We start from the raw sequence: 12,970 nt of genomic DNA on the forward strand, positions 1-12,970 counted from the left end.
GGACCAGAGAACGTCAAAGTCCTAAGGTCGAGGAGAACGTACTTCGAGGCGTTGAGCCTGAAGACTTAGAGAAGAGTTAAGTTGAGAAGGGAGATCTAAGTTGATCTAAGTTGATAATTAAACTGAGGAACTACAGTAGCGTACAGGCAGTATTTATATCTACGGAGCGGCGCAACGGGGCGCAGCGCCAGACTAACTACTAGGAGTTATACGTGTAGTCCTGCAGGGTGAAGTAAAAGACAATAAGGAGGGACTAGAGTGAAAGGGTATGTGTAGCGAGAAAGAACAATAAGGAAGAGATTACAATAAAAGGTAGATCTTCGGAATACCGAGCGGCGGAATGGAGGCCCGAGGCATGGACTTGACAGTATCCCCCTCTTAGGCTTGAGCCCTCGAAAGCCATTAATACCGGGAGTTGATTTGTCACCAAGGAAAAATTTTAAAGGCCGTCAGCCTCGGGAATTTGGCCCATCAGTCAGCAGAAAAATTTTCAAAGGCCGTTGGTGCCGGGGATTGTTGTTAGTCATCCAAGAAAATTTTCGGTGCACCGTAGACCATGTACAATTCGAAGAAAATTTTCGCTGGTCCGTGCGCCATTTTGTCCTTATAAAAAGGGCCAGGTTTTGCCGATGTGGCCCTAACTTTCCCCACTTCCCAAGTCGACAATGTCACACAGCCGTACTCAGACGATCACCACCCCCTCTTCAACTACGGCCGGCCCTTCAAGGTCGCGCCCCTTAAACCCGCCTCCCGCCGATCCGGTTGACGACGACGACGAGGCCTTGGAAGAAGACGACGACGAAGCCATCCGACAGGCCGAAGAAACAGTCCGCAGGATGAAGGCAAGGAAAGCGGTGGCGGCGGCCAGAAGGAAGGCCGAAGAAGAAGCGGCCAAGAAGGCTGCAGAAGAGGCGCAGAGGAAGAAGGAAGTAGCCGCGCGAGAGTTGGAGGAGCGCCGTAGGGTGATGGCGGAGGCGGCCGCCGCTCGCAGTCGGCGGGGGTCTTCGCCAGGAGGAAGTTCGATTTCCCCACGACGGCCCATGGTGGAAGTCCGTAAGGACAAGGGAAAAGGAAAGGCCAAGGCCCAGGTGAGTAGCGCGTAGCCTCGAATTTAACCTTTTACTAACATTCCTGTTTGTAGCCTGTTGGCGGGGACCCCGATGACGGCGACGACGGGGATGATGACGACGACGACGACGACAGAACTCCTTGCGAACGTTGCAGGAGTAAACGGATCCCTTGCCTTCAGCAGGCCGGCAAGCGGAGTAGCACCACCTGTAAGCCCTGCCATGATGCAAAAGTGCGTTGCTCGCACTCCAACCGGCCCCCCACGGTGAAAAAGGAGGTACCTTCCCACCCGACCGGCGAGCGTCTGGCAGTATTGGAGAGCCAGGTGGCTCAATTATTGGCCGACAACCGGGTTCTCCGTGAAGGTCAGATCAAGTCCAACACCTACGACCGCCACATCATCAAGAAGCTCGAGTGGTTGATGAGGGACGCCGCAAGGAGAAGGGATTCGCCACCGGAGATGCCGGAACCGGGACCGTCGCGACTGCCGAAGAAAAGGAGAAGGGTAGTGGATAGCGAGGAGGAGGAAGAGGATAGGATAGTAGGAGAGGAAGATGGAGAAGGAGAGCAGGAAGTAGAGGAGGAGGAAGGGATGGAACCGGCGCCGAAGAAGGCCCGGTCGGAGAAGGGGAAGGAGAGGGAGGAGTAGTAACGGACATCGGACATCGGCCCCTCGGCCCTTTTTGTAATCTTCTTGTAGTCTTCTTGTGGCCTCCTGTCTTCCTACATCATTTTCTTTTTTGCTTTTGTATATAAAAATTATTAACGCGATTTGAATCGGAAGGCGAATGGGCCGCGAAGCGGCGTAAGAAGTAATTAGTTTTGAAGTATAAGTAGTTTAAGTGTGATTTGAAGAATAAGTAAATTAGTAACTAAGAAACAAAGTAAACAATTTAAGAAGGGAAGGTAAACACTCAATTTGCTATCATCGTGTTTACCCTCTAAACACACGAAGTAAACTTCGGCGGAGCATGGCGAAAGCGGGAAAAAGGAATAGGATGTTTTTGTGATCAAGGTCCAGGCTTGTGAGGGTATCGGGCGTGGAATGCCGGTACAAGTTCGTCAGCATGTAGTTCATCAGCAGCAACCCAAGAAAACTCATCGTCGGTACCTTCATAACCGGCCCACCGAATGTAATATCGTAGAGGACAACGTTTGTACCTTCTGTCCAACTTGGAGTCAAGGATTTCGGCAACGTTGTACTCCTCTTCACCATCAACTTCAATTGGAGGTGGAGGAGATTGAGTTCGATTCGGGAAAGGATTCGGCGTAACCGGCTCCAGCTGTGAGACGTGGAAAACCGGGTGAATTCGGCGAAGGTAGTCCGGGAGCTTGAGCTCGTAAGATAGAGTACCAGGTCGACTGATGACCTTGAAGGGACCAAGATATTTTTCAGAGAATTTTTCAGTAGGACGAGTAGAGCGAATATGCTTAGCAAGAACAAATACTTCGGAACCGATCGGGAACTCCGGATGCGAGATTCTTTTCCTGTCAGCTTGTTCCTTGTAACGAGACTGGGCTAAAAGGATTTCCTCTCGAAGGAAAGCGTGGAGTTCATCAAGGTTGACGACGAAGTCTCTAGCAAGATCAGACTTCATGTCGACCTCGGGCCGAACGGTGATGTTTGGGTGGTATCCTTTGTTGGCGAAGAATGGAGTAATACCAGTGGAAGCATTGGGAGCGTTGTTATAGGCGAATTCGGCGATCGGAAGTAAAGGCGACCAGTCATCTTGTTGATAGGAGCAGTAGATCCTGATGTACTGTTCGAGAGTCTGATTGACACGCTCGGTCTGCCCGTCGGCTTCCGGATGATATCCAGAGGTATAGTGAAGTTCCATGGAGAGCGCTTTACCGAGAGCCCGGAAGAACGCCGAAACAAATTCGGAACCACGATCAGAAGTAACATGATTAGGAACACCATGCTTAGAGAAGACGTGAATAACAAAAAGCTCAGCTAGTTGTTCGGAAGTAATGGTGTCGTGAGTTGGAATAAATATAGCTTGTTTGGAAGATCGATCCACGACGACGAGGATAGCTGTATAGCCATTCGACATCGGCAGTTGCTCAATGAAGTCCATGGATATGGAATCCCATGGTCGGACCGGAACCGGCAGAGGCTTCAACAACCCGTAAGGCCGATGGCGGCGAGGTTTGTTGCGCCCACAGATAGTGCAAGAGGTAACGTAGTCACGTACGAAGTCTCTGACCTTGGGCCAGGTGTACTGACGACGTACAGCTTCCAGAGTGCGGTTCTGGCCGAAATGGCCGGAGAGTGGATGATCATGGAAGTAGCGGAGAACTTGAAGGCGAAGGTCGCCGTGATTAGGGACATAAATACGGTCGTCAAGGCGTAGTAGCTTGTCACTACCTAAGCTCCAACGTTCATTGGAAGGATCTTTTGCAAGTTCCAAACCAACCACGGAGCTCGGGTCGGCGGGAAGGGCGAGGATGATGGCTTGGTGTAGGGCTTCGATATCCATGATAATCGAGGCTCGTAAAACCGGACCTTCCAAGAAGGTAGCTCGAAGAGACGCAGTGAGTTGTTCGTTAGTAAAGATAGGACGAAAGTTATGAGGGTTCACTTGGGCGTAGCCGATATCCCCCTCTTTAGGGTAGACGTCCCAGCGTCTAGTTATCGAGTCGGGTTTCTCGCCGAGTTTCCCCGGCCGGAAGCGAATGACCATATTAAATTGATGTAAAAATTCTGACCATCGGACCTGTCGGCGGGTGAGAATCTTGGTAGTAGAGAAATACTCAAGATTTTTGTGATCGGTGACGACGTCCACCGGATCACCCGAGCCTTCCAGATAATGACGCCAAGCTTTAAAGGCCTCGAAGATGGCCAGTAGCTCTTTGTCATGTGTATCGTAGTTGAGTTCAGCCACGTGAAGCGTTCTGGAAAGGAAGGCTAGAGGATGAATTTCACCGTCAGCATATTGGATGGAAAGAATAGCCGCAATGGCATAATCGGAAGCGTCGGTCTCCACAATAAGTGGGCGATTCGGCTCCCAATGGGCCAGTATCGGCGCAGAAGTGAAAGCAGTTTTGAGATTTTCGAAGGCCTCTTGACAGCTGCTGTCCCAGATCCAGGGAGTGCCTTTTCGGGTAAGCCGAGTCATCGGCACAACGATATCGCTATAATTATAGATAAAACGACGATAGAAGTTTGCAAAACCCAGGAAGGACTGAATGTCCTTAACCTTCCTCGGGACCGGCCACTCTAGAACTGTTTGAACTTTCTCTTTGGACATGGTTAATCCGTCGGGAGAAAGAATGTAACCCAAGTACTCAACAGTATCCATATTGAATTCGCACTTCTCGGGATTGGCGTAAAGCCGATGATGGCGTAACCGCCGAAGAACTTCCTTGACGTGTTCTTGGTGTTCTTCTGGCGTATCAGAGTAGATTAGAATATCGTCCAAATAGACGATGACACAAACATCGAGCATATCAGAGAAGATGTCATTAACAAACCGCTGGAAAGCCGCAGGGGCGTTCGTAAGGCCGAACGGCATAACCTTCCATTCATAGGAGCCGTAGCGGGTCCGAAAGGTGGTCTTCCATTCGTCACCTTCAGCGATTCTGACGAGATGATAAGCGTGAGCGAGATCCAATTTGGTGTATATTTTAGCTCTTTTCGGAGCGTCGAGAAGATCTGAAATGAGTGGGAGTGGGTAGCGATCCTTTTTGGTGATACGATTGAGTCCACGGAAATCGACGCAAAGGCGAAGTTTGCCGTCTTTCTTCGGGACGAAAAGGACCGGAGCGCCGTGAGGAGAGGATGAAGGGGTGATGGCACCAGTAGCCAGCTGTTTGTCAATAAAGTCTTTAAGGGCGACTAACTCCTTTTCAGACAAAGGATAAATACGGCCGAGAGGCGGCGAAGCGCCTTCTTCCAAGTCAATCTTCAAGTCGTAAGGTCTGTGTTCAGGAAGAGAATCTGCAGCTATCTCGTCGAAGACGTCTGCAAACTCAGCATACTCTGCTGGGATGGAAGGAGGAAGTGGAGGGACAGTAGGAGCGGTGGAAGAGCGGTCGGCGGCGCGGGCCGCGACCTCTGAGTGGATAGCACGAAGAAGAATGGGTTCCATACCGGCGTCCTTGCAAGCCCTATTGAAGACTGCAGCACTGACAAGTGCAATGTCTACCTCGGGAGTTTCCAGCTGAGCAGCGAATTGAGAGACCGTAGGGTAAGAGTAGATGGGTTCAAAAGGGAATTTGGACGAAAGGGGCTTGGCCCGTAAAGTCCGAGAGCGAGAGCGAGAGCGAGAGCGAGAGCGAGAGCGAGAGCGAGAGCGAGAGCGAGAGCGAGAGCGAGAGCGAGAGCGAGAGCGAGAGCGAGATCGAGGTGAGTCCCCAGGAGGGGTCTCCAGAATTGTCGGTGGAACCGACGGCGAAAGTTCCGGTAGCGGAACAGCGACCTTTGCAACAACAGTGTTGATAGCAGAAGGCACAGACATCTGTGGAGAATCAAGGTGTGAAGTGTTATGGAACGTAATGTTTCGAGATGCCCAGTCAATCAACAGATTGTAGCGGGATAAGAAACTGTAACCTAATACTGCTTTACAAGATGAATCTAAATGAGTAACATAAAAGGGTAATAGAAGCAGCTCGCCAGAAGGGAACTGAATGGCGATATTCGCCATATCGGTAATGGGTTTAGAAGATAATGAACCATCAAAGAGACGAAGATTAACAGGAGAGATTTTGGTCCCAGGAATAGAATTTTGAGAAACGTAACGAGTATCGATGAAAGAGTCAGTAGAACCAGAATCAACAAGAGTAGGAAATTTAAGAAGAGCAGAGATGGGTTCGGCCGGCGCGGCCGAATCGGATAACGAAAATTCAGTAGTCAAAGATATTACAAGAGATCGTTCAATAGAGGAAAGAGCGGACGCGTTGAGATATAACTCCCCAGGTGAGGTACGAACCTGATCAACGCAGCTCCCGTTTCGTACCGGGGAACAAGAGCTGCGGATTAGTTTTCCGAATCCTCTTCAACAACCTCAATGGTTGCTTCGGGGGTTTCTTCAACCTCGGCAGCGCGGCCCTTCGATTCTCGGGCCTTTCGCTTATTGCAGTCAGCAATCTGATGCTTACCACCGCAGAAGAGACAAAGGTTGTTCTTCATCCTTCTTTCCCGTTCGGAGGGAAGTACTTTACCATCTGCTCCTAGATGGTTGAACGCGGGGCGCTGACCGCCGGATTGGCCGGAATTCGAAGAGTTCTGGGGCTTACCATTGTTGTTAGGCTTGCCACCAGAGAAGGGTTTAGGTTTCGGCGCGAGCGGCGCCGAAGAGCCCGAAGGCTGAGAATTGTTTTGCTGGTTAGTAGAACCAGTCTTGAAGTCCGAGGAACCCTTCTTCGGGTTCCGAGCAATAAAAGGCTTACCAGCCTCACGCTTTCTAGTTTCCTCGCGTTTCCAATAACGATTGTCAATACGAAGAACCTCTTGACGGTAATCGGCGAGCGTCGCCGGCTCGGGCAAACGCGCCATTTCGTCCTTGATGCGTTCAGCTAGGCCTCGTCCATAAGCCCATTTCAGGGCAGCAGAATCCCAGTTGGTACTAGCAGCCAGGGTGTTGAACCGGATATTGTATTTCCGGATGTTCTCGGTTTCCTTCATCTTCAGATTACCGAGAGAATCTTCGGCCTCGCCTTGGGCGTCGTAAACTCCGAAATTATCCTGAAGCTCCTTTACAAGGGCTTTGAAGGAGGATGTCCAGGCCGGCAGCGAGTCGAGATCCGGGTCGAGAATATCAGGGACAAACCATTCTTTGGCTGACCCACTGAGATAGGAAAGGGTATAGTTCACCTTCCGTTGGTCGGTGAAATACTTTGGACGGTCATTGAAGACCAGGGCGAGATTGACGAAGAACGTCTTGAGTTTTCGGGGATCCGAACCGTCGAATACCTCTGGCTCCTTGACCTTACTCTTGGATTCAGAGCTGTCAGAGGGGCGGCCGAGAGCGGCGAGGACGGTACCAAGGGTCTCGATGGAGCCCTTGAACCCCGAGAGGAGTTCCAACATAGCTCGTTGCTCGTTGGGGATGTCAGGAGAGATTGGGGAACGAGGTCCACCAGGTCCACCAGGACCGCCGGGACCGCCGGGACCACCAGGACCACCAGGTCCACTGGGGTCACCAGGTTCACCACGCGGTAAACCGCCGGAATCGTCATCCAGATCGTCATGATTGTTGTCGGCGCCCGGATTGTCGGGGTCGACAGGAGGGTCTTGACCATCGTGATCACCGGTGTCCAAATCGAAGTGAGGAGGTGGGTCACGAGGAGATTCAGAAGCAGCGCGACGTTGGGGTTGTTTCCCCGTACGGCGGGCTATGGCTTGGAGGATTGGAGAATCAATACGAGTAGTTGAACGGCCCCGAGCCGGAGCGACCACGGGGGGTTGTCCACGGCGAGGGGTCAGGACTTGGACAGGTTGTCCGTCACCAGTGTACAATGTACTGTACTCGAATTGTTGTTCTTCTTCCATGGCTTCAGGAAGAGTCGACGTAGTAGGAACTGTAGCTGGACCGAAACCGCGATTACGGCGACGTGGTTGACCAATGGCAGAGATAGAGTCGGAGAATGGGGCAAATGATTGGGCTGTAGTGAAGAAAGTGTTTTCTTCGGAGTTAGCTCTAGATTGAGCTCGAGTTTTCGGAGGCATAAAAAATGATATGTCAGTACGACGTTAACGGATTGAGTTTAATTATACTGTTAAGATCATGTACACCGTGTAACCGTGCCAAAGCTACAAGGTGTCGAAGTGCGGAAGACGAGTGGGACAGTAGTGAAGTTATTAACAACACCGCCGTTACGCCGTTAGTCCCCGGAGAGCGAGAGTAGAGAGAGAGGAACTAAGTAGCAGCCAGGTCGGAGCGGCGGTATCGCCGATGACGAGGAGCGGACCAGAGAACGTCAAAGTCCTAAGGTCGAGGAGAACGTACTTCGAGGCGTTGAGCCTGAAGACTTAGAGAAGAGTTAAGTTGAGAAGGGAGATCTAAGTTGATCTAAGTTGATAATTAAACTGAGGAACTACAGTAGCGTACAGGCAGTATTTATATCTACGGAGCGGCGCAACGGGGCGCAGCGCCAGACTAACTACTAGGAGTTATACGTGTAGTCCTGCAGGGTGAAGTAAAAGACAATAAGGAGGGACTAGAGTGAAAGGGTATGTGTAGCGAGAAAGAACAATAAGGAAGAGATTACAATAAAAGGTAGATCTTCGGAATACCGAGCGGCGGAATGGAGGCCCGAGGCATGGACTTGACACACTTGCATAACCATGGGTCGAGACTAGTTCGTGAGAGGTGACAGACCATATGAGATTGCACACCTACGCTCGCGAGCAATGGCATGATCAAATAAACTCCAACAAGTAAAACAAGTATGTAAAGAAAGACTTGCCTGACTCATAGTATCAACCCTCATTCAACATTCTCCCGGTAGTAGTATTCCGAATCCGAATACATCGATCCCGAACACCCCTGCCAGACGCCAGGATTCCAGAATAGTAAGCATTCCTCGCAAGACCTTTTACAGCTGCCTTGTTTTTCTTGAATTCATACAGAGAAGGTATTCCAGTTGCTTGCTTTCCGCCAATGCTAATACTTGCACGACAGGATTGGAAGCGGCAATCAGGCCAGGATCTCGTGTAGAACTTCGAAGATCCCAAATACAGAGTTTAAAATCGTTTCCACCACTCGTTAAGATGGACGCATGTACTCCACCATCCATACTCCATTTGACATCACAAACCTCACTTTTGTGAGCTCTAGACTCTTTGAACGGTTTGGCACTAGGCTCACGGAAGTCCCAGTGTTTGATAGAGAGATGGCCAGAGCCTGAGGACGTGTGGAGGCGTCGTAGACTTCCAAATGGCCTCGGTAAGTCGCCAAAGCGAAGACTTCAAACAATATACCCACCGTTTGCATTCATGCTAGGGGACTATACTCATCTTTCTCACTTGGGATGGTACATAACGGCGTTGGCTCATCAGTGTCCGCTCTCCGCAGATAGATTTCAAACCCTAAACCAACACCAGTGTTCCTGAAGGAGGCCAATCTAACAAATTGGTGTGAAAGTCGTCCGAAATGTCTGGTGCGTCCAGTGACTTATACAGTGTTCTTGCAACTTTACGTATGCGAGGACGTGCTTGAGCTATTGGCTTCCGTGTTTGTGGTTGCAGCGGACTGAGTTAGTAAATTTCATCCGTTGGGTCGTTCAAGCGGGAGTACGATTCGGACATCGACTTTTCAGGCGAATGATAAGTGAATACACGACGAGGTATGTTTGGAGAGCGAGTCAGTTCAGATTGAAGCACGGTCTTGTATAGGTCATTTGCGTGATCTGCGTATGATCAACCTCAGCTCCTCTCGAGTACGAAAGAATGGTCTCGGCGTACCTTTGACCTGGCCCAGAGACGCACTTGGTGCGCACGGACGAGTTTCGTCGCCCAAATTGTAGGATACCTGAATGCTATTCTCCTGGAACGGAACAAATATATCTACGATTTCGAAGCTACATCGTGTTTTGAGTTTGAGGCGTTTTACATGTAGGCTCCCGGTATGCGTCGCAGTCTTGAACAGCATCCTGACCTTCCTAGATGGCAATCTTGTAGTAGGAGGTTCAAGATTAATACGGCAACGTTTTCGGTCTGGCTGAGTTTTCATTTTCAGATTCTTCGTACATAGCGGGCAGCCGCTTCCCAAACCTCGAGTTCTTGAATGATGACATACAGCAAGCTACCAATCTGGGCTGGTTGTTGGGATGAGAGTGGCAACTTGAAGGGCGGTGATCATAATCCTAGGCGTGGTAAGTCACCTGACCGCTTTTGTTTGCTTAGGGGTTATAGAGTTATATTATTGTGTTGCAGATTGGACTACGTTCCATAGCAAGTGGGTCAAAGCCCTCAGCCGTATTCTCTTTCTCCAGGTCATACTGTGCTAAGACCGTTGGCGGCTTGTCCTATCATCCTTCCCCGAAGACCGGCCATACAAACATACACTTCATTGGGGAAATCGGGCGCATGCGAGACTTGTGCCTGCAGTCGAGTACCAATGAAATGCTTCAAAGGTTCATCGCCCCGATCCATCTTCTCAATCAGACTCCTGAGCCTGATCAGATGTACGCGTCGCTCCTGAACCCCATTTTCTCCCAGAGCCTTCATCCCTTCCAAGCCCTGCATCTGAACAGCATCCAACCACAATTTTTGCTTCCACTGGTCCTCCACGAAATCAGGACCAATTGCTCGGGTTACACTCTGCCAAAGTCGAGTCCATCTTCTACAACTTAAGATGTGCCGTAGGGCAATCTGGTCAGCAGGAAGATTGATTCGGCCTATCTCTGAATACGGCCCCACGCTAAGAACTTCGAGGCCAGGATAGGAGCGACATGTCCAATCTGGAATGCAGTACTTGATATAATCAAGCCTCACACCCAAATCAAATTTCGGCAAGTTCTTCTTGGGCTCCAAGTAGGCTTCCAAAGAGTTCACTGTAGATGATGATTTGGTAGGCAGCGCGGTCGGATTCAGTTTGGAGGGTAGCTGGTTCGGAGACTCCACCATTCCAAAAGTTGTCGGCTTGATACCACTGTTCTCCAGCCATTTTGTCGATCTTGTCAGCTAGAGGATTGATGATTGAGAAACGGGCTGAATGGAGGCGACGTATATCCTTTTGTGTTAATCCAGCCTTTTCGATACACAGCTCCAGTAGCCCCTCAACACCGCTTTGAAATGCAAGACGAAGTCGTTGGGTATTCTCTGCATTACTCAAAGCCCAATCGCTAATCTGACGGGCAGTCGCAGCGATGAGGAAATGAGGATGTGGCCCTGAAAATGTAGGGGCAGACGCCGCTGCTAGTCTTAAAATACAATTAGGAGAAGTGATAGAGAAGGCGACATAGAGAGTTCGACAAGTAGAGGCTGCTTCTGTGAAGTCTTCGATATTACGGATGAAGAGAGGAAGATATGACAGTATTTCAAGCGGTAAATCGATGAGATTGACCATCGAGCTCAAACACTCCCCAAATAGCGACGAAAACGACGCCTCTGTTGATTAGATGAATAAATAATTCGAGGAAAAGGTGCTGTGACCGTGACATAACCGAAAAAGGAAGTCTGTAAATCTCCTTGCATTCCACTGATGTCGATCGACCTTGAATGGGTAAAGCTTGACTCTACATTATCCCTTACATTGGTGAACATATTGAATAGACAGCTAAGCACAACAGCAAGGCCGTCGTTCATAGGTCCTGTCGAAGTAACCTCCATCGAATTCGGCACAACAGCTCCGGACATCGAGTTAGTCGATCTCCGCGACATATATAGAGACTTTCTCGAAGACAATGAGGACGATGAGAATGAGTTAAAAGCTACTGTGGGCACAGAAGAAGACGACGAAGCCTTTGAATGGGTGTCGCGCAAAGCTGCTCGTCGTGAAGAAGGTCTTGCTTTCCAACAACAGCCGCAATTTGCACGAGGACCAATGAACATGTTCGCTTCTACACCTACCCTCCATTCGCCCGCAATGGAAACTTGGAATCCTTCTCTCTCCAGCTTAGTCGACCACAGACCATCATACGCTTCATGGTCCAGTCCCGGACCATCATCGCCGTTCCGTCAGACGGTGTCCAATAATCCCATTAATTCAAATTTCGTAGTTCCCATCCCCCCATACCTCGGCTTCAATCAAAATATCGTCCAGAATGGCCCTCCACCTTCCTCCAATGAATCATCGCTATCCAACCAACGGGAACCTTCAGAATCCCCTCCTCCTCCTCCTTCTACTGCCAACAACTACCCAAATCTACAACTCCATCTTCATATCAACTGGCATTCCGACCTGCGTATCACCTTGACGACTTCACTGCTGATAAACTACCCTTCACCGATGTTCATGTCCTTACCCATCAAACTCTCCGTGACCGGACTTGTTTTTACGGGTGAACTTGCTGTTGCGTACGAAGGCGAACGCGGACGTGTGCATCTTTCTATCCTGGATGACCTGGACCCCTACGGTCTAGCCGCAGAACGCTCCAAAGGTGATCCGCCTCCCAGTGCGAGCGCTACTCCTCCTGATGACGAATCAGAATCTATTCATCCTCCTCGCCCTGCTAAACCTCTCCCTGTTGGACAGCGACTTCTTCCCTCAATCTTTATTGAAAGCGAGATTGGTCAGACTGATAAACATGTCCTTAAAAACGTGAATCGTGTGGAACGGTTCATTCAGGACGTGATACGGAAAGCTGTGGAAGAGGAATTGGTCTTTCCCAATTTCCATACTCTGGTCTTGAACGGCGGGGGTGGCTAACGAGTCCCGCTTCTAGTCATGAATCTCCTCGCTCTGCATAAGTGAGGTCGTTATCATGCCGGTCAACCATTGACATTGGATGGCTCCGAGAGTTTCCAAGAGCTTGTCGATGTGACGATGTTTTACTACAGAAATTACAAATGTACTTAAGGACTATGTCACGACATAGCATATACGTCGAACGCGTGCTATAATGAACAGGAAACCACGTCAATTTTTTACCATGTCTAGCAACAAATCCAAAGATGAAAGGGAGCAGACCTCGTGTGCTGGAGCGTAACACCAACCAGGGGGAGACATGTAACCTATGCGTCCCTCACAGTTCTAATGAATGACCTCAAAATCTTCCGTGTGGCGTATGCCTTCAAGTCGTCGTATATGCCATCAAGTCGTCGTATATGCCATCCTCATAGCTCTCACTGTCAGTCAGATTGAGGACAGTTGAGAAGACATGAAGATTTCATCTATGGGTCGTGTATGGCCGACCACAAATATTCCTCTGTAATCCCCGAAAATCTTTTGGAAAGAGTTTGAACTACTAGTTGTTTTGGTCTGTGCCACGCATCATGTAGTAGACGGGGCATAGC

The 12,970-nt window shown here is 49.8% G+C and overlaps 2 protein-coding genes across 2 annotated transcripts; one reads left to right on the plus strand and one right to left on the minus strand.

The window, feature by feature from the left end:
• Positions 1 to 10,006: 10,006 nt before the first annotated feature.
• C8R40DRAFT_1160905 (uncharacterized protein) lies at positions 10,007 to 11,081 on the minus strand (the record flags this gene model as incomplete). The annotated part of the gene is made up of 2 exons (XM_046230068.1): positions 10,007 to 10,566; positions 10,637 to 11,081. 2 exons carry the CDS (start codon positions 11,079 to 11,081, stop codon positions 10,007 to 10,009), a joined length of 1,005 nt encoding a protein of 334 aa, XP_046085900.1.
• An 89-nt stretch (positions 11,082 to 11,170) lies between these two features.
• Positions 11,171 to 12,383, plus strand: C8R40DRAFT_1251681 (uncharacterized protein; the record flags this gene model as incomplete). Its single annotated transcript, XM_046233704.1, has 2 exons — positions 11,171 to 11,667; positions 11,836 to 12,383. The coding sequence occupies exons 1-2, from the start codon at positions 11,217 to 11,219 to the stop codon at positions 12,381 to 12,383; spliced, it is 999 nt and encodes a 332-aa protein (XP_046085901.1). The 5' UTR covers positions 11,171 to 11,216.
• Between the last annotated feature and the right edge of the window lie 587 nt (positions 12,384 to 12,970).

Source organism: Lentinula edodes (genome assembly GCF_021015755.1).
Source record: "Lentinula edodes strain Le(Bin) 0899 ss11 chromosome Unknown C8R40scaffold_19, whole genome shotgun sequence".
NCBI lineage: Eukaryota > Fungi > Basidiomycota > Agaricomycetes > Agaricales > Omphalotaceae > Lentinula > Lentinula edodes.